This window comes from Halichondria panicea, chromosome 2 (genome assembly GCF_963675165.1).
Source record: "Halichondria panicea chromosome 2, odHalPani1.1, whole genome shotgun sequence".
Lineage (NCBI taxonomy): Eukaryota > Metazoa > Porifera > Demospongiae > Suberitida > Halichondriidae > Halichondria > Halichondria panicea.
The window spans coordinates 5,806,048-5,832,999 of NC_087378.1; the positions used below are offsets into that span (position 1 = coordinate 5,806,048).

The 26,952-nt window shown below is 41.4% G+C and overlaps 3 protein-coding genes and 1 long non-coding RNA gene across 4 annotated transcripts; 2 read left to right on the forward strand and 2 right to left on the reverse strand.

Moving 5' to 3' along the window:
• Positions 1-29: 29 nt before the first annotated feature.
• LOC135332208 (uncharacterized) lies at positions 30-1,973 on the reverse strand. The gene is made up of 2 exons (XR_010393164.1): positions 1,549-1,973; positions 30-1,485 (listed from the first exon to the last, which is right to left on the reverse strand). It is a non-coding gene; the product is annotated as an uncharacterized LOC135332208 (long non-coding RNA).
• Positions 1,974-2,018: 45 nt separating this feature from the next.
• Positions 2,019-13,826, forward strand: LOC135332196 (sortilin-related receptor-like). The gene is made up of 15 exons (XM_064527561.1): positions 2,019-2,254; positions 4,787-4,906; positions 5,043-5,107; positions 5,726-5,840; positions 6,692-6,856; positions 6,906-6,985; positions 7,349-7,416; positions 7,467-7,678; positions 9,749-9,907; positions 10,035-10,268; positions 10,322-10,629; positions 10,789-11,052; positions 12,259-12,657; positions 12,856-12,971; positions 13,629-13,826. Exons 1-15 carry the CDS (start codon positions 2,087-2,089, stop codon positions 13,679-13,681), a joined length of 2,526 nt encoding a protein of 841 aa, XP_064383631.1. The 5' UTR covers positions 2,019-2,086; the 3' UTR covers positions 13,682-13,826.
• A 724-nt stretch (positions 13,827-14,550) lies between these two features.
• LOC135332205 (sortilin-related receptor-like) lies at positions 14,551-20,800 on the forward strand. Its single transcript, XM_064527573.1, is given in 8 exon segments — positions 14,551-14,569; positions 15,823-15,929; positions 16,831-17,064; positions 17,122-17,429; positions 17,589-17,852; positions 19,066-19,563; positions 19,790-19,905; positions 20,588-20,800. Coding segments are annotated over 6 exon segments (1,257 nt in total). The 5' UTR covers positions 14,551-14,569; positions 15,823-15,929; positions 16,831-17,022; the 3' UTR covers positions 20,617-20,800.
• On the reverse strand, positions 20,646-26,950 carry LOC135332197 (VPS10 domain-containing receptor SorCS1-like). Its single transcript, XM_064527562.1, has 15 exons — positions 26,732-26,950; positions 25,721-25,840; positions 25,535-25,596; positions 24,582-24,678; positions 24,358-24,522; positions 24,225-24,301; positions 24,096-24,163; positions 23,826-24,037; positions 23,505-23,651; positions 23,177-23,410; positions 22,816-23,123; positions 22,392-22,655; positions 22,001-22,327; positions 21,434-21,558; positions 20,646-20,838 (listed from the first exon to the last, which is right to left on the reverse strand). Exons 1-15 carry the CDS (start codon positions 26,906-26,908, stop codon positions 20,801-20,803), a joined length of 2,421 nt encoding a protein of 806 aa, XP_064383632.1. The 5' UTR covers positions 26,909-26,950; the 3' UTR covers positions 20,646-20,800.
• Between the last annotated feature and the right edge of the window lie 2 nt (positions 26,951-26,952).

Sequence of the window (26,952 nt, forward strand, 5' to 3'; positions counted from 1 at the left end):
GCATGCAAGCATTTGGAAGAAAACATCAGTTTTGGAAATATGCCTCTGAATTTCTTTTTGTAAACATGGAAACAGTACGCACAGGTAAACTGCTACTAGATGTTAGTATCATAAAAATAATGGTGAATTTTCTATCTCATCTACTGTAGCTAGCTGATGCCTGTCGAAACACTGTTCAGAGGGAGCTGCAAAACCGTTTCTCCTCTCCTGACAATGCCAAGGCTGAATACAATTTGACCAATAAAACAAACTCTTCTTGCCCAATGATGAACAATTGTGTTTTATCAGGCACTGGTCAGACAATATCAGAGCTCTGTCGAGAAGAACAGATCGGTGTGGTGACTAAGCTGTTCCAGAAATATGCTCTTCTTTATTATGAAAGAGTTTATCCTTCCGATTATCTAATTCTCTCTCTTGAGGCTATGGTGCAATTGGATCGTGGTGGTGGAACCAATGTGATGTACAACTTGGCGAAAGCAATAGGCACGAAGAGACCTATAACAGTATGAGAAACGGAATGACCCCGATCTGCCGTATTTTTATTATACCTCCAACCACGACCGCTTCTAAGGGTGACAGACCTGATTTTGACATTCCATCCACACAATCACCTAGAAAAATGCCTAGAGTCCCGAGAGCTGAATCGATGGCCACTTCTACGTTTTCAAGTGGGAAGTCCTCCCTTCCATCACACAAAACAGCAATTTTTCACAATCCACCAGAAGAGCTGCCGCCACCACCTAATATTCCCAATTACATCTCCGAACACTCGTATGTCTAACTTTCGAGGACGTATTATTGCTATTATGTATTCTTTACCTTGTATTCATACGTCATTTGCATGCGTTAATTATCCAATGTCATACCTTCAAAATTAACAACTGTGACAGATGATGACCATACAATTATTGCAAGTTGCAGTTCAAGTAAAGGTGCTACAACATCTTTTAACCTTTATCGACCATTCTCCTCTCCGAGTGACTCCAATACAAGCATAATAGCCAGGCTGTTTCTTCCAAAGCTTGAACTTTACCCACACGAACTCGACTACTAATATGTCCCCTTGTTTGATAGCTGTGTGTACTTCCTCACAAATTTCAGAAACAACATAACCAATTGTCCGCCAAACCCCATTATGAAGGCACTGAAAAGAAATTGCCTCAGGATCAACAATATTCTCTGGCTCAGGTTTCATCTTCACTGGAACAATGTCACCACTTTTAATTATATCCTTAACTTCATGGAGAATGTTCTGATACTCCGTATCACGAGTGACACCTATGCATTTAAATGGAACATAGCTCTCTTAAGTGTCTTCTTCTTGGTATGCAAACTCTTCACTAGATATTCTGTCACACACACTACTATCAGTATCATCGTCACAGTTTCCATCATTAAGTAGCCAATCTCATACGATTAGAAAACCAAGCTTGTCAAAAGCCTTTAGGTGTCGTATACATACACAACTTTACAAAACTCTTCAACCTGTAAGAGAAGTACATAGTATTTGAGTATGCGCCAGTACAACAAAATTGGGAAGCAACTTACATCAACAAAACAATGGTCTTTAATAGTGATAGCAAAAGGGGTGGTAGACGGTCTAGAAGGGTCTGGAAAGCTCTGGTCTGATCTCAAGAATCCATCATACACACGTACAGATCCATCTAAATGTTCAAACTGAAATGTTCCTTGCCTCAGTGCAGTTCAACTTCAATTACTGAAAAGCTTGGAATTCTGTATGTGAATTGTACACCTATGTTCAGCACAGAGACGTTTACCTCATTATTAATGGCAATGTCAACTGAAGTGTCTGGTATAGAACTTGTAGCGCACATTGCATTTTATTCAGCAGCCTGCCAAAATTAACTTTGTGTGACATTTATCTTCTTTAGCTTTTTGCTGAATCGGCATAATGATCCTTTTTTTACTAAAGAGCGTTGCTTCAGAAAGCTCAGGCGCACTGTTGTCGGACCCCTCCTCTGCTTGTGACCTGTAGCCAGTAGGAAGAGGAGGGGCTTGCACTAGTCAGTAAACCCATAGATAGAGTATCTATGATAAATCGCAGTAAACAAACCCTGAAGAAAAAATGGCTGGTAAATACACTGGTTCAATTGTGCTGCTGATCTTTGTGTGTGTATCTACGGGCACGGAATTCAAGCTCTCCTCTCAGAGGAGTAGGATACAGTCAGTTTGGAAAGACAGAGCTGATCAGCCTAATGTTGTGCACCTGGAGAAAAGTGAAGTCATGCAGCAGGTACGTACGTGATGCCTTGTCTAGCTGGTATACTGACTTGTTAAACCATAGAGTAAGGTTAATATAGGAGTCATAGTAAACCAAATGTCCCTATCCTTAGTTTAATATAAACTAAAGAGAAGAGGGATAGGAAACTCAATCAAAGATCATGCGAGCGTTTAGTCACTCCTACTAGTCTTAAATTCCAGCCGGTTCTCATTGTAAGCGTGATCTACAGCCGGCTACCTTGCTATTCCAGCCAAGCTGCACTTGTCCCAAGGGTGGCCGGATTAACAAGAGTCTACTGTAGCGCCACATACATATTTTTTTTATGTATTTGGGGCAATTATATCATCAGATTCCCTGGTTTATATACTAGCCTTTGTGGGACTGAAGCAGAAAGCAATTTGGTTTCATAAGATAATTCAGTGGTGGATTGATCTTGATTCTATGGACTAGTGCCTTTCTTAAAGGCTAGGTCGCTCTGATGCTGAAGCAGAAGGTATAATCAATTTTTAGCGTACAATTTTGCTCCAGGACCAGTACAAAAGGTCGATAAAGTTTGAGTGATGTGTTTGTGTGTCTGTCTGTATGTGTAGATCTGTTACAGCTGCTCAACGATCAATGGAGTCTAGTTGAAATGTCATTGCAGCCTTTTCATAACAGTGCAGCAACTGTACTTAGTAGTTAGCTGTTGGTGGCTGCAAGAGTGAGAAGAGAGCTGAAGGCTCTGCCTACGGACATGATAAGATGCAGCAGCCATTAATTTTAGACTTTGTACTTTGGCCGCATTTTTAGCATCAATCATGGTCATTATTTCTCACTCTTTGAGTTTTCTTGTGATCTACAAATAGAACAAAACGTGTACATGGCAAGCTGCATGGATGACTCACTTTAACATTTATTATCACAAAATAATTATAGCCGCAGATTTGTGACAAAAGCCAGAGCACCAGTGGGACTGAACTGGTTTTCATAGGATGGTTTATAGAGAAAACTTGACCAATCAGAAAAGTTTGACATCATTGGGCAAAGTTAGTTAGTTCAGTGCGCCCTCGTGCAATATTTTCCGTGTTGCACTCGTGCTGGGCAATAACTAATACTTCCGGTAGCATAAAAGGCTATCCTCGAATCTAAATAAAATCCATGTTTTGTTTTTTTTGAGAAATCAGCAAAATACAAAAATGTAGCGCTATGGTTATGGTCAAGAGTAGATAAGAGTAAGAGTGTTGAACTGCTGTAGTAATTGTGGAACCGCATTTGCCCTGACATGCGTCATCACTGTCGTCACTATTCAATTAATGAGTGCTGTTAAGTAAACTGTGGTCTGTGGTTTGTAGCACAGAACTGCACAATCACAGTAGCCTTTACACAGGCTCTCCTTTTCTTTTTTTCTGTTCTTTATCACAATCGTTCAATAAGATAAAATACTGTACTTTGCCTGCAGCAAGCTGGACATGGACTTGGAACTGGAAGTTTGCAAGCACTATAGCTAGCTATACCTTAGGCTTAGCTACATGATCTACTACCGTATAGCGCAAAATTTTCGAGGGGCTTAATTTTCGCTGATTTCGTGGGTTAAAATTCTACACAAAAATTAAGTCTACGAAAATTGTTCTTTAATTAGAATTACCTGCTATCATGCAAATATTTAAAGGCGTGGCTTCCGGTAAGCAGTCATTTTGCGAACATTGTGCAACGAAATGGCTTTTAGAGGCCAATCCACGAAATATAAGTGCCTCGAATATTTCACGCTATACGGTAGTGGTAGTCTAGATTGTGTGTTCAGATTCTATCAGACTATTACCTTTTCTTGTGTCTTTCTGCATGCTAGTATAATAGATCATAGCTTAGTCATCATTATCATATAGCAGGTAGCTACTGCCACCAAAGCTGGCCACGCTGATTCTCTGATCTGACTTGCAGCACAGCTTGGTGGTTGTCTCAGTACAGTCTTATTAACTCTGAATGCGTGGGAGAATACCTTACGTCACGATTGTGGGCTACATATCGCCCACGTTCATAAAAATCCTTGTGGATCACGCGATTTCCCAAACCAGGCCTTACTTTTTCTTAACTGTACGCCCATTTCTTTCTTTGCTGCCTCACTATTCTTTCATGGATGAACAGTGACAACAGCAAGAAAAAGTAAGGCCTGGGAACGAGGCTACAATCACAGCAAGTGCAGTTTCTGGGAAGTGTTGCTAACATAGTACTGATAACTATCAAGTGAGCAGGAAATTGCTGTTACTAGCAGTTCAACACTCTTACTCTTACCTACTCTTGTTATGGTATATCTCTTTGATTTTTTTAGCTAACGACTCCCATTTAGGGCAACACGAATTGTCCAGGTTTATGCGTTCACGTGATTCACATTCATATCTAGCTCTTATTTTAATCCACACGCATAGCTAGAATCTACCAGGTTTCACTTCTGTTCATTGATGTAATAAATCCAGTATAGAATTATTATAGCTACAGCGCCACTATATCTAATTAGCTAGTAGCTATAGTCTAACATGTAATCATTATTATGTACGCTTATTATTATAGGTTTCAGCCATACGTGCCAAACGTCAGAGTGGCTTAGATCCGGCCATTGATGGCGACCACTTATTCAATGACATCAACAGATACGGTCAAATCTACTATTCTGGAGTCGACACCAGTTCAGTATGTGCTACCCAGTTCGCATTGAAATTGTTTTATTTTGTTGACATACCTTAAGTAGTCCAGTCTCAATTCCCGAATAGTATGTGATCACAACACAGAGACATATGCTATCTTTGTGTCATCCACTCCTTATTAGGTGATCATGGTCCTTACGTACTCCCTAACCAATTTGTACACAGTCGCTACATCAAACTTGTACAGGTATGTCAAAATCGTATTAATTTGGTAAATAAAATAAATCTTGCGTATGCGTGTGTAACTGAGTGTGTCTGAAATCCTCGTCTATTGAAATATAAATTGCAGCATGCTACATACATAGCTGACGTACCACCTATATGCACATTGTACATGAATATATACATGTCAGGGTTTCATCTAGGGGGGGGGCGAGGGGAAGCTTTCTCCCCCCCCCCCCCCGAGAGAGAGAGAGAGAGAGAGAGAGGGCTAGACACGATCTTTTGCTACATGTAGCTTTGCTAGAGGATGATTGGTCATCACCTAGTCTTACCACAAATCTATCCATTTCTTTTGTATATATAATTAGTACTGTGGTTTCTGTAGATACGGTCCACAATTTCAAACCAGCATACCAAGTTACATGTAGTTGCCGTCAATGCATATTGGCAGGAGTACATCGCTAATAGGCACCAACAACAAGCAATATAGGGGGTGTGGTGACTGGAAGTGGGTGTGGCCTCAACATTTTCTCACATGGTGCGTGCGCTTTCTTTTCAAACTTTCCCCCCAAACAAAAATCCTGGATGAAACCCTGCATGTAGCTGGCCCACGGCCAAAGATTTCGGTATGCGCTTTATTTAGGTCAACAAACTATGGCCGAACCTTTGACCAGATTGACAGCCAGCTGGACTCGACAGTTTCTAGTGGACCCACACTGTGGTACAACTCCCACTTTGGGAGTATCACCAAAAATCTGGTAAGTTGATACATGTATAGGTATCTGGTCCATGCAAGTTATTTCTTATAGTAACCAAACTGATAAGTCGTGCATGCATGAAGGTTTGCTGTAAAATTGAATCAGGTCACAAGTAGGACATGCATCTATATAGCAGACGTTAATCACGGTGTTTCTTATCAGTGGGCTGGACTGAAATACTGAACCTTGGTTGCGCATACGCGTTTATCATTTCTGTCAAATACCTAGTCACCATCAACACAATGCTCTTTGGACACTTCTGATCTCACAGCAAAGCTCTATACAAGATATTTAGAGTAGCTTTGAATAAAAAGGCTCAGTTTCAAAGATAAAGTCATTCAAAAAACTATTCTTGAATGTGTGGATCCATGGGGAGAATTATACCTTACACAGTCCACTAATTTTGCGTTTCCGAATCGAGAATGATGAATTCCATTTGTGTGTAATAATTATTATGGCATGTTTTCTCCGTGTTGAATACACAAATCATAGGGTGGTCCCAAATTTGTGTTATATACTTTATGTGACATCCAAACATACTTTATAATGCGTCTTAAAAGGTGAGAAGTAGCTTGGGTCTTCTTCACTAATTACCCATGAATGATGCATGTGTTTACATGTATCGGAGGACATCGGATAGGAGCTTGAATATGATGTGGTGGTAGGTCCTGAATAAGGATTCGAATCACATTCAAAAGTATTTTTATTACTTCAAAGCTGTTCTAACAGAAATGATAAACATGCATGTGCATGCAATCAATCAAGGTCAAAGGTCAGTCCAATTGTCCAGTTCACTGATTAGAAACACCCCACCCCATTGATCAGTATTCATATGCTTAGCTTTTGTCCAGGTGGTGTTTTCTCATGCGAATCAACCGAAGATATTTTACTCCACTGACGAGGGATCCACTTGGAATTCGCGAACATTTTCCATCTCCACGATTGATAGCAGGACTTTGATCTGGAACACACGACACGACCGATGGGCTCTCGCTCATGACATCACAAATAACATAGTATGTGAATTGAACATTTTACTAAGTGCGTACTCTATTTCCATCACAGCTATACCTGACACAAAATCTGGGCGATAGTTGGATAAAGTTGTCTGATAATGTTGAATTGCCTTTATTCGACTACCAATGGTAAATTTGTAGTGCAGTACGTAATACTGTAACATGCAGATAGGAGGAATAGGTGTCTTTCCTAAGCTCCCTTTAATTCTTGTAAGATATATAATGATTATCACTACGTAATAGATATAGCATAAGACCGAGTGTTTTATAAATTATACGGTCATGAGGACAAGTTACCTGTAAATTATATCACGAGGATTCTCATGCTATATACTGACAGTGTTTTATATCACGAAGACCCCTTACCGAATCATGCCTCGAGGCTACGCGACCGTGTAATATAACACGGAAGGGACTGTATTACACCCTTATAACATTGACAACGTGATATAACAAAGCGCTAGGTTACAAGATCAAACACTGTCCTTGCAGGGGAAACCCCAAGTATTTTGATGCCACTTCAGTATTCTATAATACCTACAACCCAGCCGATAGGCTACGTGAGTTAATCTATTGTAGCAGGATGGTCATAATGTACCTATAATTACAGGTGGAAATTTCACTGTTGGTCTGTATGTTCAATCTCATCCTTACAACAATCCCATGGAGGTTGATCCTAACCTTGGTCGTCATGACGCCTTTGTGACGGTGGGGCCTTATATCTTTGTACAGAAGACAGACAATAATGTTGCCAGCCTGTATACCAGCTACATCAAAGCTCCCTTTAAGAAAGCAATGATTCCAGCCGAAGACCCTCACCAGGTGAGCTTGCCTACAAATTAATGTATAATCTGCTTTGAAGTTCCCGTATACTTTACATACGTACCTTAAGGTGACATATGTTTGCGAGTATTAATTTCTGCATATAAATGTAAAATCACAAAAATGAATCCATTTGGGTGTAATTAGACACGTTATGAATAACATTAATTTCAAACTTGAGCAAAGAATTAGCAAAATTTAATACCAGCAAAATGAGCTTAACAGTGAAAGCGCCTACCTATGAAAATATGTCACCTATATATACAGGCACGTTTCACTTTCTACAATAATTGTGTTGAGGTCAAATTTGCATTGCGTTTTTCCCTCATTCTCATAACTCTGTCATACGTACTTCACTGAAATTCAAATGTTCATGAGTACCATCGGATTCCTCAGTCTCTTCAGAATCTTTCGTAAGCCTTGCACTAAACCGCTACTATTATAGCTGTTTGTTGCATGGGCTAAAATAGTCAGAAAAGAGCTGCAAAGCTGCACACTGCCAGAACAGTCATTATGAACTGTGGCCTCTTTGCAGATCCACCACTTTTAACGTTAAATTTTGACAGTTACTAGATCTACATGCACGCTTCTATCCTTGAAGTTAAAAGTCGAAGTGTGCAGCCATCCATTTTAGCTTCCTTCGCAGCCCTCCTTTTTTGTTTTTTGTCACCCTACCGTATAGCGGGTTATTTTCGCGGAATGCCAAAACAAAACAATTCTAGGTTAAAATGACCACACCCCTACAGCAGAGAGGTTTCAATACCGGAAGTAAACCACTTTTCGAGGCATTAAATTTTCGTGAATCTGGGTCAATCCTCGAAAATGTCGTGCCTCAAAAATAACCAGCTATACGGTAGTTCAATTAGAGCACTGAAGTGCTAACCCTCGGCAATCAATAGTAGCTAGTACAAGTAAGAGCAATCGTTCCTGGTATAGGATCACTTCTCGAAAAAAGCACGCATATGTAGCTAGCTAGAGCCTAGAGGCCAACGTGCAAGTTCAAACTTAGCTTTTGCTTGCTTTCATTCGACAAAGAAGCTTTAAAATTATAATCTGCCACGTACTATTTAAACTAAGATATTGTTGTGTGAAGTCTATCCATGCTGTAAACGCAGCGCTATGGCACCCAGGTGAGTAGATTCACCTGTCACAAACAAACCAACGGACTACTATACCCGTGGCTGCCCACGAGCGCCTCAGGTAATAATCAGAAAAAATACTTTAAAAAGGAGTACCTGCCTTCCTAAATCGCGTGACAGTAGATAAGTGGTAGACAAGTGAAAATTAACGTGGGCAGTCACTAGCTGGGCGGATCCTGGCAGGGCATGAAACTACAGCATGGCTATACGCATTGCAGACTTTCACGTAAAGCCGTAGATAGTACGCCAGAATCAAGTGTCGAGACATCGTAGACGAGAGCTTACCTAGTAAAGACTACAGATCTAGATCTTCATTTAGCTCAGTTTCCTGTGTTCAGAACAGACGCACTTAACTGCAGTAGATATTTATACACTAGGGTGACACAAGGTGTCATGGGGCGAGCGTGTTTGTGAAAAGCTGTTTTTTTGTTGTTTACGTTTGGCTAGCTTGACTTCTTTCTCTTCAGCTGTTTCTTGGGCTCTTGCTTGTCTCTCTCGATCCCTCCTTATTCGAAGTCTTTCTTGTTTGCTTTCGTTGTCAGGATTCATTTTATGCAACTTTTTCTTATGCCTCCAGTTGTGCAAAGTAGGGAATACACGAAATTGGTAAGGACCGCATGTGTAAAAACCGGCTATCAGGCCGTACGTACCATGACATACATACATACAGAGAAATTTTCTACCGACGTCACTACGATAGGGCTCGCTACGCTCGCCCCAATTAGTAATTATCTCTCTTATAACGCACTTTTTGATCGAAGCAAAACATGCCAAGAGGCATATAGCACAGCACAGCACAACACAGCTTGCAACATTCATCTATGAGGAAGTCTCTGGCATACTTGACCACAGAACTTCCGGAGCCCAAACTCAACGCAAATAGACTTCAATTATAACCCTATAGTTAATGTAAATGTGTTTTACACTGTAGACCTATTATGTATCTCATATTGACGAGCTACAAGCATTGGTGATCGTGGAGCATGAAAGCAATCAGAAAAACTTGTATCTCTCGGATGCTACTGGCGTATTTTTCTCTCTCTCCCTGCCTGATCTGGTTTTGGAGAATGGAATATATGATTTGGAATTGGTACGTAGGCATAGTGTTGCATGTACTGCATTACCATGAATAATGTGAGAGAATTGTAGTCTAAAACTGCACACCTCTGCAGGCAGGTATTTCTGTATAAGATTGCATGCTTTTAATTCTCTCACAGATTCAGGGACTGAATGGCACCCTAATAGCCAACCAGTATGTGAGGGCAGATCCCAGTCAGCTGGCGGATACCAAACGCACACTGATCACTCTGGACAATGGCGGTAACTGGGAACTAGTCACTCCACCAGACAGGTACCAGAATAGCACCACTGTCAACTGTAACCCTCCCGAGTGCTCCCTGCACCTGCACATTAGCACTACAGAGTATTCCAGACTGGGAGTCTTCTCTCTGGTGAGCAAACTCTATCAGTGTGATTTCTAGATATATGCTCTCTTTTGGCACAGGACTCAGCACCCGGACTCATCATAGCCCATGGGACAATTGGGAACCAGTTGTCTGATGATCCAGACCTGTACCTGTCTCGAGATGGAGGTTTAACTTGGGAGCAGACTTTGGTGGGCAGTTGGGGGGTCAACGTAGCCGACCACGGTGGACTGATAGTGGCAGCCAGGGACTACCATCAGCAGTCTTCCACTGACATCATGTACACGTGTAATGAGGGACAGAGTTGGCAAGACTTCACATTCTCCTCGCAGCCTATGACAGTTTTCGGTGTCATCACTGAGCCTGGGGAATACACCACAACTGTCAGGTATAATTATAGTTAGTGTGTGTTCTTTGTTTTATTATGTATGGTTAACTTTCTGGTGTTGTTTGAGGGGTGGGGCGATTGCAAAAAATGTTGTTAGAAAGCTGTAACATAATAATTATGCAATACCTTGACAGCTGTGCATGTGCTCTCTCACTGCAGTCTGTATGGCATAAAGACATCCGTCTCCCCACGTGTATGGGACGTTGTGACGGTCAACTTCACGGCTAGTTTTGAGAGAACCTGCATCGCAACTGATTTCTACATCTGGCAACCTTGGGACGATCGCACAGACACTGACTGTATCCTTGGTGCTGATGTCAGCATTGAGAGACGGCTGCCCAACACCTGCTGTTTGATTGGCACAGGCTATGTGAGGACAGTACTGGTGACCACGTGTGCATGTACTGAGGAAGACTATAACTGGTAAGTCCCTAGCCTCCTTCACACAGGCCTTGGATTGACCTTCTACTGACTGCTTGCGCATGGGCACAATCATTATGCCTCGGTGTGCATGTGCAAGCAAGGTACCGTATAGCGCGAAATTTTCGAAGGGCTTAATTTTTGCGGATTTCGTGGCTTAGAATTCTACACGAAAATTAAGTCCACGAAAATGTTTCTTTATAATTAGAATTACCTGCTATAACATGCAAAGATCTAAAGGCGTGGCTTCCGGTAAGCAGTCATTCCGCGAACATTGGGCAACGAAATGCTTTTAGGAGGCCAATCCACAAAATAAGAGTGCCTCAAAAATTTTGCGCTGTACGGTATACAGTAGTGTGTTTGTATGTCTGTCTGTCTGTCAGTGTAGATTGCTACAGCTGCTCAAGGATCAATAAAGTTGTCATGTTTTCTTGAATTTTAATTCGTGGATTTGTAAGATATGCTTCGTTCTCGAGTTCTTACTTGGAATGCCATAGCAGCCTTTTCGGAAGAGTGCGTAGAAAAATTTGTTAGTGTTCTACTCTACTTAGTAGTTAGCTCTACACTAGAACGCTAGCTATTGATAGCTGGAAGAGTGAGAAGAGAGAAAGGCCCTGCTGATGCAGCCATTAATTTTAGACTTGAACTTTTGGCATCCATTGTTTTCACAATCATGGTCGATCTTTCAGTTCCTTGTGATTCTGCCTGCAAGCAAAAATTAATAAAAATGTTAATCATCATGTTATGTAGCTTTGGCACCTCCACCGAGGCATCAGCACCCGCGGTGCTTCATTGTGGATATTTCCCTGTAAAATTTCACCTTAGTATATTAGATGAGCGTGACATGTCCTTGTAGTGTCCTGTTTCACCCCGTTCAGGCAATTTTCATCCACACTGTTGCAGGCTGTGAGTCTTTTGCTAGCATAGCAGACTATTGGTAGCTATCAGAATGCTATCATAGAAACCTTCTATAGAACTTTCTATATACTTCCTTCAATCCACTCCATTCGTTGTGACGTCATTGCTTTACTGAGCATACTGTTTTACTGAGCATACACGTTGTTATCCCTGGCTAATGGTTAGCGTATGCGCAAGCAATTGATGCCAGGCCCACTCTCAGAGGAAGTGTGGCTTGAGATTGAGGCTAGTAAGTCCCATGCTTGTTGTGCTTACCTGCTACTGTACCACTTGTTTGTGCTTCTCATGCAGTGACTATGGATTCAAACACTCTGATGGATTTGTTGGCCCATGTATTCGTGATCCTGATGTTGCATTGGATGACCCCTGCTTGACTGACGGTGTAGTTAGCTACATGAAGTCAACCGGTTATAGAAAGATCCCTGGTGACATTTGTGAGAAAGGAGTGGAGGATACATTTAAGAAACAGCCATTTCCATGCTGCAAATCTGCACCATCAACAACTAAAAATCCCTCCACACAATTCCCTACGACAACCGAAAAGCCCTCCACGCAATTTCCTACTACTGATGAAGCTTCAGATCCTCTCCGTCAGAAGTATGTTGTCACGGTCTCTGCTCTAGCTGCCCTGCTGGGTCTTGCTGTGCTGCTCGCCCTTGTTCTGGGTGTACTTGCAGGGGTGTTCGCAATGTAAGTCTATGTAAGACGTGTACATGGCATTAAAACTGGTTCGCAATAATTATTCACTTAGGCTTGTACGGATTCATGCTATATAACACTATAATTATTACTGGATTTCCTAGGCACCCTGAACAATTCAGAATTAATGCAAGGGGGTACCTAAAATAATTTGCTGTATTCGGAATTTCCTGACAATTAACTTTTCAGGAAGCACTCTAAGGCTAAACGTCAATTCCTGCGATTGGCTACCTCTGGTGATGGAATGGGGAGTGGTGGAATCTCGTATGTAAGAGACACAGACAGACAAGTGCTTCTTGGATCAGGTGTGTTCATTTAGTAATGGTTTTTCGTCTCTAAAAATGCTATAACCATCAATCATGATTACACTTTTTGTATGACACTGTACAGTAGGCTTCGATTGGCAGAATTATTATTTAGCTAGGATTGGTTTGGGTGTGGTTTAACCGTACGTTGTGCCGATTGGTGTGGAATACTGAAAAAGAAAGCAACATTTCATATTAGGTTACCTTATACGATCATGTATCTAGGATATTTAATTTTTGGCATGACTACTTACAGTATTCCAGCTGCTCTCTGAAGTACGGCCACCTCGATATACATGTACCGGCCATTTGGGTTGGCACAGATTGCTAGCTAGATGTTTACTGCACAAAACTCGCCCTGAAATGCGGCCACTCTCTATTCTGCATACTAGCTGGCCAGTACTAAACTAGGTTTTTAATTTGTACGTTTATCGTTTATTACAATGTAAGGCCGGATATATGACGCTTTGGTTTGGCAATTACACTGAAATCAAAATGATTCATTAGATTCGAGGTAGGGATAGTCAGTCGCAGCTTTTTTTTTTTAATGCGGCCATCCCAAGGGTGGCCGGATTAACGCGAGTTACTGTATACTGTATACTGTATAATTATGAACTGTCATGCAAAAGTGATATCCCGTGCACATGTTCTACACAGGAGCTAATGATCAGGATACCGATAGTGAGGACGAGGAACCGTTAAAGCTGTGAACCTGCAAGTTACAACTGTCAGACTTCTTCTTATTTCTGTAATAATTCTTAATATTGCATGTGGATTGTATAATTTTTATGTACTGTATTGTGAACGAGTAGCTTAACTGACTTCTGTGCTAAAAACTGTTGCAGCATGTTCAAATATCCTTTTAATTATATTATAGCTTTAGGGGCTCATCATCTTCATCATCATTGTCTGCATGGGAGAAGACATATAGGGGTCAACCATGTCTGTCTATCTAGATATACTACCATTACACAATGCAGTATTTTACCGTGATAACGGAGCATTATTTTGCAAATCCACTAATTGGAAAACATTCTTACTTGCACTTCATTTATCATTGAGCATCTGTAGCAGTCTACACACACCATATACCTCGCTGCACAACCAATTAAGGCACCGCGGTATAGCATAGATAGTAGAGGAAGGGTTTACTATCTATGGGTATAGTCAAGGCTTTATTTTAAGTGGAGGCTAAACATAAATCGTTCAGTGTTAATTGCTGTGCATGTGTGAAATGATAATTATGTCCACGAACAGTTTTGCAGCACTTCTATATACCTCATGCATATTTGCGGCTATGACTAATGAGACAGTACGCAAACTATAATTATCCATGTACATGTAAGTATTCAAATAGGTGCATAAATAATTATGATGAAAGTCTTCGTGTTTTTCGCCTCCAGCTACACATGCTTACGGCAATATCAGTTGATGGTACGTATTACCAAGAGCGCATAAAGAGAGAGAGAGCGTGTGTTGTAAGTGCCTCAGGTAATAATCGGGACGAATGAAACAATACTTTAATGTGAATGTGTTTTGCACTGTAGACCTATTATGTATCTCATATTGACGGCTACAAGCATTGGTGATCGTGGAGCATGAAAGCATAGATACTGTACACTCCGTGGATGTGAAACACTTCCGCCCACTACTGAAACACTCATTGCAACGGATGACACGGACCCAGTATCCGAAATTCCCTATAGTATACGGAATCTACTGCATGGATACAATAATAACAGAACTACGTGTGAGTGATAGGATAACTGAAGCTCCCAGTCCAAGTTCTTCCAGTGCTAACTGATTCTCTGCGCAGGGAGAGCCAAGAGAGATGTTCATGAATGAAAGTGGAAATGCAGAAATCATATTGGAACCTGATCTAGCTACATGTACACTGCTGACTTAATTTTTGTGATGACATTGTATATATAGCACAGCATGTATGCACACAGAATATTATATAGGCAGGCATCCATGCACGAAGATAGACTTAGTAATAGACAACTAAATGGACAACTAAAACTGATTTAAAGTTGAAGGAGGATTCTTCTTCGTCTTATCGCTACTTGTGCTCGTACACTTGTTTGTTAGTCTTGCATCAGGGAATAATTATGCTCCTTTCCGCTTCCTTTGGTGATAGAGCATTACCTAAATTAAAAAAGTATGTTAGTAATAATAATTTACTCAGGCCGCTGTTGTACGATCATGTATGCATTATCATCATACAGTACATTTGTATGAGTAAACATGTTCACCACAAAAAGACACGCTTTCCTGAAATAACAAAACATTTACTGAGGGTCAAAATAGATTCTCCTGGTATAAGGACATCTATATTATTGAATGACCACATCATTTAAGTGATGGAGCTTTTTGTTGGCAAGATCGCCTAACCACAAGATAGGTACTGTTGAACACCTATTTTTGACCTATCATTCAGTTTACTGCTAGCCTTATACATTTCCTTAAGTGCTGAACACATTCTCCCAGTACTTCACTTCATAGACTAACAGGAAAGCAAAGCGAAATGTTCCAACCATAAACCCAACCAAAGATCGCCTAACCACAAACTTGTCACCTAGTAAGTTACAGACAAAAATGAGCTCCAAAAGGCTATCCACTAATAATGTAGGCTCAATATACATGCTCTATGATAGACTTACCTCCCACCTACGAGTACAGCAAGCCTTCTCCTCAACTGAAGCCACAAGTGCGCAGCTGTGCAAGAAAAACAACACTAAAAGTGTCCATTTCTGCAGCTGGGTGCCGTTGCAGTGAGTGAACACGAATACTCCGTAATCTACCCGTATACTACCTACGTTTCACATCCACGGAGTGTACAGTATCTATGATGAAAGCAATCAGAAAAACTTGTATCTCTCGGATGCTACTGGCGTATTTTTCTCTCTCTCCCTGCCTGATCTGGTTTTGGAGAATGGAATATATGATTTGGAATTGGTACGTAGGCATAGTGTTGCATGTACTGCATTACCATGAATAATGTGAGAGAATTGTAGTCTAAAACTGCACACCTCTGCAGGCAGGTATTTCTGTAGCCTCGTTCCCAGGCCTTACTTTTTCTTGCTGTTGTCACTGTTCATCCATAAACATAAGAAAGACATAGTGAGGCAGCAAAGAAAGAAATGGGCGTACAGTTAAGAAAACGTAAGGCCTGGTTTGGGAAATCGCGTGATCCACAAGGATTTTTATGAACGTGGGCGATATGTAGCCCACAATCGTGACGTAAGGTATTCTCCCACGCATTCCGAGTAAGACTGTACTGTACTGCACTGAGACAACCACCAAGCTGTGCTGCAAGTCAGATCAGAGAACCAACGTGGCCAGCTCTGGTGGCAGTAGCTACCTGCTATATGATAATGATGACTAAGCTATTCTACTATAGCATGTAGAAAGACACAAGAAAAGGTAATAGTGATAGAATCTAAACACACAATCTAGACTAGTAGATCATCTAGCTAAGCCTAAGGTATAGCTAGCTATAGTGCTTGCAAACTTCCAGTTCCAAGTCCATGTCCAGCTTGCTGCAGGCAAAGTTTTACTAGTCGTAGACCTCTGCGTGGGCAGTCCAACATCTCTAGCTCAGTATGCCCACGCTCATTTTCACCCTTCTACCACCCTTCTACCCTCACGCGACTTCCCGATACAGGCTCTCCTTTTTCCTAACTTTACGTCTATTTCTTTTTTTATTCCTCCAATTAATACCGTATTTTATCTCATTGAACGAATAATACAGTATTTTATCTTATTGAACGATTGTGATAAAGAACAGAAAAAGGAGAGCCTGTGTAGAGGCTAGTATTTCTGTATAAGATATTGCATGCTTTTAATTCTCTCACAGATTCAGGGACTGAATGGCACCCTAATAGCCAACCAGTATGTGAGGGCAGATCCCAGTCAACTGGCAGATACCAAACGCACACTGATCACTCTGGACAATGGCGGTAACTGGGAACTAGTCACTTCACCGGACAGGTACCAGAATGGCACCACTGTCAACTGTAACCCTCCCGAGTGCTCCCTGCACCTGCACATGAGCACTACAGAGTATGCCAGACTGGGAGTCTTCTCTCTGGTAAGCAAACTCTATCAGTGTGATTTCTAGATATAATTATGCTCTCTTTTGGCACAGGACTCAGCACCCGGACTCATCATAGCCCATGGGACAATTGGGAACCAGTTGTCTGATGATCCAGACCTGTACCTGTCTCGAGATGGAGGTGTAACGTGGGAGCAGACTTTGGTGGGAAGTTGGGGGGTCAACGTAGCCGACCACGGTGGACTGATAGTGGCAGCCAGGGACTACCATCAGCAGTCTTCCACTGACATCATGTACACGTGTAATGAGGGACAGAGTTGGCAAGACTTCACATTCTCCTCGCAGCCTATGACAGTTTTCGGTGTCATCACTGAGCCTGGGGAATAGACCACAACTGTCAGGTATAATTATAGTTAGTGTGTGTTCTTTGTTTTATTATGTATGATTAACTTTCTGGTGTTGTTTGAGGGGTGGGGCGATTGCAAAAAATGTTGTTAGAAAGCTGTAACATAATAATTATGCAATACCTTGACAGCTGTGCATGTGCTCTCTCACTGCAGTCTGTATGGCATAAAGACATCCGTCTCCCCACGTGTATGGGACGTTGTGACGGTCAACTTCACGGCTAGTTTTGAGAGAACCTGCATCGCAACTGATTTCTACATCTGGCAACCTTGGGACGATCGCACAGACACTGACTGTATCCTTGGTGCTGATGTCAGCATTGAGAGACGGCTGCCCAACACCTGCTGTTTGATTGGCACAGGCTATGTGAGGACAGTACTGGTGACCACGTGTGCATGTACTGAGGAAGACTATGACTGGTAAGTCCCTAGCCTCCTTCACACAGGCCTTGGATTGACCTTCTACTGACTGCTTGCGCATGGGCTCAATCATTATGCCTCGGTGTGCATGTGCAAGCAAGGTACCGTATAGCGCGAAATTTTCGAGGGGCTTAATTTTTGCGGATTTCGTGGCTTAGAATTCTACACGAAAATTAAGTCCACGAAAATGTTTCTTTATAATTAGAATTACCTGCTATAACATGCAAAGATCTAAAGGCGTGGCTTCCGGTAAGCAGTCATTCTGCGAACATTGGGCAACGAAATGCTTTTAGAGGCCAATCCACAAAATATGAGTGCCTCGAAAATTCGCGCTATACGGTATACAGTAGTGTGTTTGTGTGTGTGTGTGTCTGTCTGTCTGTCTGTCAGTGTAGATTGCTACAGCTGCTCAAGGATCAATAAAGTTTAACTAAGCGTTTCTATAGGCTTTTAGTCATGTTTTCTTGAATTTTAATTTGTGGATTTGTTAGATATGCTTCGTTCTCGAGTTCTTACTTGGAATGCCATAGCAGCCTTTTCAGAAGAGTGCGTAGAAAAATTTGTTAGTGTTCTACTCTACTTAGTAGTTAGCTCTACACTAGAACACTAGCTATTGATAGCTGGAAGAGTGAGAAGAGAAAAAGGCCCTGCATGCTGATGCAGCCATTAATTTTAGACTTAACTTTTGGCATCCATCGTTTTCACAATCATGGTTGATCATTACCCACTCTTTCAGTTCCTTGTGATTCTGCCTGCAAGCAAAAATTAATAAAAATGTTCAACATCATGTTATGTAGCTTTGGCACCAGCACCCGCGGTGCTTCATTGTGGGTAAAATTTCACCTTAGTATTAGATGAGCGTGACCTGTCCTTGTAGTGTCCTGTTTCACCCCGTTTAGGCAATTTTCATCCACACTGTTGCAGGCTGTGAGTCTTTTGCTAGCATAGCAGACTATTGGTAGCTATCAGAATGCTATCATAGAAACCTTCTATAGAACTTTCTATATACTTCCTTCAATCCACTTCCATTCGTTGTGACGTCATTGTTTTACTGAGCATACACGTTGTTATCCCTGGCTAATGGTTAGCGTATGCGCAAGCAATTGATGCCAGGCCCACTCTCAGAGGAAGTGCGGCTTGGATTGAGGCTAGTAAGTCCCATGCTTTTTGTGCTTACCTGCTACTGTACCACTTGTTTGTGCTTCTCATGCAGTGACTATGGATTCAAACACTCTGATGGATTTGTTGGCCCATGTATTCGTGATCATGATGTTGCATTGGATGACCCCTGCTTGACTGACGGTGTAGTTAGCTACATGAAGTCAACCGGTTATAGAAAGATCCCTGGTGACATTTGTGAGAAAGGAGTGGAGGATACATTTAAGAAACAGCCATTTCCATGCTGCGAATCTGCACCATCAACAACTAAAAATCCCTCCACACAATTCCTTACTACAACTCAGAAACAAGAAAGTACGACAACCGAAAAGCCTTCCACGCAATTCCCTACTACAACCCAGAAACAAGAAAGTACGACAACCGAAAAGCCTTCCACGCAATTTCCTACTACCCATGAATCAAGAGTTACTGATGAAGCTTCAGATCCTCTCAGTCAGAAGTATGTTGTCACGGTCTCTGCTCTAGCTACCCTGCTGGGTCTTGCTGTGCTGCTCACCCTTGTTCTGGGTGTACTTGCAGGGGTGTTCGCAAAGTAAGTCTATGTAAGACGTGTACGTGGCATTAAAACTGGTTCGCAATAATTATTCACTTAGGCTTGTACGGATTCATGCTAACACAAGAATATATATAGAATATAAGTTGGGTCTAGATCTATATTACTGGATTTTCTAGGCACCCTGAATAATTCAGAATTAATGCCAGGGGGTACCTAAAATGATTTGCTGTATTCGGAATTTCCTGACAATTAACTTTTTCAGGAAGTACTCTAAGGCTAAACGTCAATTCCTGCGATTGGCTACCTCTGGTGATGGAATGGGGAGTGGTGGAATCTCGTATGTAAGAGACACAGACAGACAAGTGCTTCTTGGATCAGGTGTGTTCATTTAGTAATGGTTTTTCGTGCTCTAAAAATGCTATAACCATCAATCATGATCACACTTTTTGTATCACACTGTACAGTAGGCTTCGACTGGCAGAATTATTATTTAGAGGATTGGTTTGGGTGTGGTTTAACCGTTGTGCCGATTGGTGTGGAACACTGAAAAAGAAATGATGAAATCCAGCATGTCAGAAAGCAACATTTCATATTAGGTTTCCTTATACGATCATGTATCTAAAGCTTATAGGATATTTAGTTTTTGTATGACTACAGTAGACTCTCACTATTCCGGCTCCGGCCACCTCGATATACATGTATACCGGCCATTTGGTTTGGCACAGATTGCTAGCTGGATATTTACTCGCCCTGAAATGCGGCCACTCTCTATTCTGTATACTAGCTGGCCAGTACTAAAGTAGGTTTTTAATTTATGCGTTGATCGTTTATTACAATGTAAGGCCGGATATGACGTTTTGGGTGTGGTTTGGCAATTACACTTAAATAGAGAGCAAAATGATTCATTAGATTCGAGGTATAGGAATATAGTCACTATTTTTTGAAATACGGCTGTCCCAAGGGTGGCCGGATTAACGAGGGTCTACTGTTACTGTATAATTATAAGCTGTCATGCAAAAATTAGAATTTATAAATGATATCCCGTGCACATATTATACAGGAGCTAATTATCAGGATACCGATAGTTAGGACGAGGAACCGTTAAAGCTGTGAACCTGCAAGTTGCAACTGTCAAACTTTTTTTATTGGACATGATACTTAATATTGCATGTGGATTGTAATAATAATAATTATACTGTATTGTGAACAAGTAGCTTAACTAACTTATGTGCTAAAAACTGTTGCAGCATGTTCAAACATCCTTTTAATTATATTATAGCTTTAGGGGCTCATCATCTTCATCATCATTGTCTGCATGGGAGAAGATATATAGGGGTTCAATCTTGTCTGTGATTTATACTACCATTGCACAATGCAGTATTTTACCGTGATAACTATTATGCCTTGGTTGCGCATGTGCAGCGAGTGTGTGTAGGGGACTGCTAAACATGCTCAATTAATAATTCTGTAGCTTCATTGCCGCTCTACACTGAGGATCAGCATGCCACCCGCGGTGCTTATAGAAGAAGAGACATTGGAACCGAAAGCACCCTTGTACCCACGTATCACCGCGGTATAGTCAAGGCTTATTTTTAAGTGGAGCCTCCACATACAGACTTCAACGTAATTAAACACCATGTGATCCAGCCACTTCCATTTCCAATTAATATTCCCCTCCCTCTTTAACGTACATGTATCTATGTTTTTACTAGACATTGCTTACTTAGGCGCAACAGGTGCATGCATGTATTCAGGTCCTACACTTATTATAAAGTCTTTAATTTAGGATTTGTGTGTATTACAACATATCATAATTATAGCCTTTACACACAATTCTGACTCTCACAAATTTTGTCATGCTTTACGTAATTGAAAACGTATGGTTTATAAAGAGTCGCCCACTCACCATGTTGTAGAAGTGTTGAGTTGTCAGACTCGGTGGATGGGACAAAAGATATGATGCCACCCCCACCCATTGTCTCACCAGCTGTCATTAGTTGGAGATAACGACGCCTCAGTGAAGAATGTTTCCTAGTGTACGGTAGAAAACTCAAGTATATAAAATCCAACCAAGACTGCAAAGCTCTTCGAGAATAAAGTGCTATTTATGATACTCTACCAGGAGCACATGAGGAGATAGAGCATCTTACTACACGGATTTTGTATCAAATTATGCCATATAATTACACAAACTGCTAAGTGCTGCTAACATTATTCGATATTGACTATTATTGTGTTATCATGCAGCCACACATGTACGGAGCACTTAATTAGCACATTACAAACAAGGAAATGTGGTTAGACGATAGTGAATAGATTCACTATCGTAATACAGTGTAGTAAGATGCTCGATCCATCTCCTCATGTGCTCTTGACTTTATATGAGGTTTATACATGTACACTGTATTATATATATATGCACGTACAAGAGCTTTTATGCGCTCTTGATATTATATAGTATAGGTGAACTCACATAACCAGGACAACAATCACTGCAATGAGGATCAGTGCTCCAAACAGTGTGAGTGCAAACAGAGCTCCTAGAGCAGCTGTCGACTGACCCGCAGCTTGAGGGACTGGCAAAGCTGTTGGCTGACCCGTAGATGCACAGCACGAAAATGACTGTTTCTTAAATGTGTCCTCCACTCCTTTTTCACAAATGTCACCAGGGATCTTTCTATAGCCGGTTGACTTCATATAGGTAACTACATTGTCATTCAAGCAGGGGTCATCCAATGTAAAATCATGATCACGAATACATGGGCCAACAAATCCATCAGAGTGCTTGAATCCATAGTCACTGCATGAGAAACACAAACAAGTGGTATAGTAGCAGGTAGACACAGCGAGTATATGGGACTAACCAGTCATAGTCTTCTTCAGTACATGCGCACGTGGTCACCAGTACTGTCCTCACATAGCCTGTGCCAATCAAACAGCAGGTGTTGGGCAGCCGTCTCTCAATGCTAACATCAGCACCAAGGATACAGTCAGTGTCTGTGCGATCGTCCCAAGGTTGCCAGATGTAGAAATCAGTTGCGATGCAGGTTCTCTCAAAACTAGCCGTGAAGTTGACCGTCACAACGTCCCATACACGTGGGGAGACGGATGTCTTTACGCCATACAGACTGCAGTGAGAGAGCACATGCACAGCTGTCAAGGTATTGCATAATTATTATGTTACAGCTTTCTAACGACTTTTTTTGCAATCGCCCCACCCCTCAAACAACACCAGAAAATTAGTCATACATAATAAAAACAAAGAACACACATTAACTATAATTATACCTGACAGTTGTGGTGTATTCTCCAGGCTCAGTGATGACACCGAAAACTGTCATAGGCTGCGAGGAGAATGTAAAGTCTTGCCAACTCTGTCCCTCATTACACGTGTACATGATGTCAGTGGAGGACTGCTGATGGTAGTCCCTGGCTGCCACTATCAGTCCACCGTGGTCGGCTACGTTGACCCCCCAACTGCCCACCAAAGTCTGCTCCCAAGTTACACCTCCATCTCGAGACAGGTACAGGTCTGGATCATCAGACAACTGGTTCCCAATTGTCCCATGGGCTATGATGAGTCCGGGTGCTGAGTCCTGTGCCAAAAGAGAGCATATATCTAGAAATCACACTGATAGAGTTTGCTCACCAGAGAGAAGACTCCCAGTCTGGAATACTCTGTAGTGCTCATGTGCAGGTGCAGGGAGCACTCGGGAGGGTTACAGTTGACAGTGGTGCTATTCTGGTACCTGTCTGGTGGAGTGACTAGTTCCCAGTTACCGCCATTGTCCAGAGTGATCAGTGTGCGTTTGGTATCCGCCAGCTGACTGGGGTCTGCCCTCACGTACTGGTTGGCTATTAGGGTGCCATTCACTCCCTGAATCTGTAAGTGTTATAAACATGACTATAAAAGTGTGCTTGTACTGTGCGGAACTAAATTACAAATACAACACATAATTATGACACCGAGATCATACCACTTCCAGATCTGGGAAAATCAGGTCAGGTACAGACAAAGAAAAGTACACGCCTTCTTTGCCCGAGAGGTACAAGTTGTACTGTCTCCTCTTGTCTTCTACAATCACCAATGCTTGGAGCTCGTCAATATGAGTCACATAGTACGCCTAAAAGTGCAACAGGAATACATTACAAATGTAATTGTCCTAACATGCACTTTCATGCCAGTTCGATATCAAGCTACACGCATGTACATTGTACGTACCTGTACATGTACAATGTATGCTACATGTCATGTACAAAAGAATCCAACAAAATACACGCTAATCTATTTTGCTTACCTGGTGAGGGATTTCGGCTGGAATCATTGCTTTCTTAAAGGTACCTTTGTTGTAGCTGGTGTATAGGCTGGCGACATCATTGACTGTCTTCTGTACAAAGATATAAGGCCCCACCATCACGAAGGCGTCATGACGACCAAGGTTAGGATCAACTTCCGTGGGATTGTTGTAAGGAGGAGTTTGAACATACAGACCCACAGTGTAGTTCCCTTCTGTAATGCATGTGTTACATAAACTTTAAAAATACGACAGGTACAGCATGTAACTTACGTTGCTTATCAGCTGGGTCGTAAGTGTTATAGAATACGGAACCTGATTCATAATAGTCAGGATTTCCCCTGCCAAAAGTATACAGGAATTACATACATGCACGGAAGAGGTACTTTTGTTCTAACCTACCATTGGTAGTCAGAAGGTAAGTCGACATTTTGTGACAAGCTTATCCAATTCTTGCCAAGATCTTTCGTTAGGTAAAGCTGAAGAAATGCAATAATTATCGTTCAATACAACACGATGTCACTTAATTAATTACTATGCTATTTGTGCTGTCATGAGCGAGAGCCCATTGGTCGTGTCGTGTGTTCCAGATCAAACTCCTGCCATCAATCGTGGAGATGGAAAATGTTTGCGATTGCCAAGTGGATCCCTCATCAGTGGAGTAGAATATCTTTGGTGAGGTAGCATCGGCAAACACCACCTGGACAACCAAAATTAATAATAATCAACGTCTGTATTTGCTTTTGTAGGAGAATTTACGTTCGTATTTCCAACATGGACGTCTTTCGAGAGTTTCAATTCATGAGAGTCCAGCCGGGTGTTAATCAGATCAAAACTCTGGCCATAGTTCACTGACCTGTGACAATTAACAGATATACGTAATGGTAGCAGAAGGTACGTACGACACGCGGTTAGGCTCACGTGGCTGCTCTTTCTTGAGTGAAGGCAAGAAAGACAATGAAGTCGTTAAAAATGTATTCCAATGACAACATTCAGCTAGTGGTAAGTTAGCTCCATGAAGAGACAAGTTTAGAGTACAAAACTCAGTGAAGTTGTTGCTGACTAGAGTTTTATAAGTAGAGATACATGCAGTTGAAAGAATCAGGGCTCAGATGTTGGCAGTGATCCTATCCTGAATGCAGACAAAGAATACTTATCTAAGTGGTGGTTGAAATTGGAAAACTTGCTTCACATCAGCATAAGCCCAACTATCAACCAGCCTGATCTTAGAAAGATACATTCCAAAACATATCCACTATCAAAGTACATGTCTTGAATGATATTCGATCATGCACAAGTTAATATTTGGCTGATCATGTGACCGTGTTGTACTTTGTACCTTCTCTGTTATAAACGCGCAAGAATATAAGAGTTATATATGGTTTCATGTGCATAATTATTAATGCCGCGTGTCTAGCCTCATGACCCTGTTTCCTGTTTATTGGCAAGCACTGGTAGTTATGTAGGCTTCACTATGAATACTGTACACTGTAGCTACATGTATAGGCAGTTGAGAAATGTGAAACCTGCTAATTTTTGACATGCAGTACAAGACAGTTACTCTTAATTGTTCTGGGAATAGAATATAAGAACACTTCCAGAAAACTACATGTACATGTGTGTTGTACATAAAAGGCCATTGCAATGGTATTATCAGGATTGTACTGCACACAATAATATTATATGCACATAAATCATTTTCCTACATGTACCTGTACAGATTGGATGATAAGACAATGTTGTTATTCAGGGAGTAGGTGAGCACCATTATCACCTGAGTGTGAGCACACGTGCAGTGAATATATACACAAATTGTATACGTTACGTAACAAAGTATGCTCAAAGCTACATGTACCCTACTAATTACGTATAAGGAATTCATACAAACACCCACATACTGGACTGTTGTCTCCTGAGTAGTAGATCTTTGCATATCTGTTTATGTCATCGAAAGGATAGTCGCCATGGATAACGGGAAGCCCTGACTGGGCCTTACGCTTGGAGCGGATAGAATAAATCTGAGTGAGAAGACAACGGTGCTAAATATAATAATGGATGGCATACAATAAAATGGCCGGACATGAGGTTAAACGTTTGACCACAGGGTCTTTGGCTCTTAGACTATAATATTTTTAATTGGATCATAGATTATAAGTATTAGCTAGGTGACAAATTTTAATTACAATTAAAGCCAGAGGTCGCTTGTTTTGGAGGTTGAAAATTATTTTGAAGACCTGGTGTCGCATATTTAGAGGGTCACATCTAATTGGAGGTAGCTCTAATCAGTCCACTTGCCTCGATTTCTAGCCGCTTAAAAACATGTACTTTTCAATGGGCTTGAATCGAGGCTAGTGTGTGGCTACATTTACCGTAAGACCTTGATTTAAGGCGACCCTCCAAATATGCGACACCCAGGAGCTTCAGCAATTTTCTGACCTCTAAAAGTAGCGACAGCTACGTTGATTTTAATGTCGCGTTCTAAATGTAACCACTCCCTAGCCTCGATTGTAGCCCACTGGAAAATGAGTGTTTTTAAGCGGCCTGAAATCAAGGCAAGTGTAGACTCTGTAAAGTTAACCTCCAATTAGATACGACCCTCTTAAATATGCCACACCAGGACTTCAATATAGTTTTTGACCTCCAAAATAAGCGACCTCTGGCTTCGTAATTATTAAAAAGTGTCGCTATAAATCGAGGTCTTACGGTACCTCCATTTAATTGTGAACAAGCTCGAAGGTGTCGCATATTTGGAGGATCACCTTAATTAGAGGTCTTACGGTACTATCCTATGCCATATCGCCATACACAATCATGTAATAGTAAAATTCAACCATAGGCGCAAGGCTATATGCATATAATTTATGGTTGGATTTTAATGCTGTTGCAATTAAAAACACAGTGCACCATACTTGTTTGAAAACTTCGCTTTTCTCCAAGTGCACAAATTTTTTGTTGTCCTCCCGATCCCATAGTGACTTTAGCTGGCTGGGAGAGCCAGAGCTGAGGTCAGGGCTAGGGGATCTTCCAATGGCCAAGGACAGACAAGCGAGCAGCATACATGAGAGACACCAGCTTCCAAGAGACATACTGACAGTTCAATCCAATCAATGGATAGCTTGTCAGGACAGAA

Coding starts and splice junctions, on each gene's coding strand:
- LOC135332196 (XM_064527561.1), top strand. CDS start 2,087: ATGGCTGGTAAATACACTGGTTCAATTGTGCTGCTGATCTTTGTGTGT. Junction 10,630..10,788: donor GAATACACCACAACTGTCAG/GTATAATTATAG, acceptor CTCTCACTGCAG/TCTGTATGGCATAAAGACAT. Junction 12,658..12,855: donor CTTGCAGGGGTGTTCGCAAT/GTAAGTCTATGT, acceptor TTAACTTTTCAG/GAAGCACTCTAAGGCTAAAC.
- LOC135332197 (XM_064527562.1), bottom strand. CDS start 26,908: ATGTCTCTTGGAAGCTGGTGTCTCTCATGTATGCTGCTCGCTTGTCTG. Junction 25,841..26,731: donor AAAGCGAAGTTTTCAAACAA/GTATGGTGCACT, acceptor CTTCTCACTCAG/ATTTATTCTATCCGCTCCAA. Junction 21,559..22,000: donor GTGATTGTTGTCCTGGTTAT/GTGAGTTCACCT, acceptor ACCGTACACTAG/GAAACATTCTTCACTGAGGC.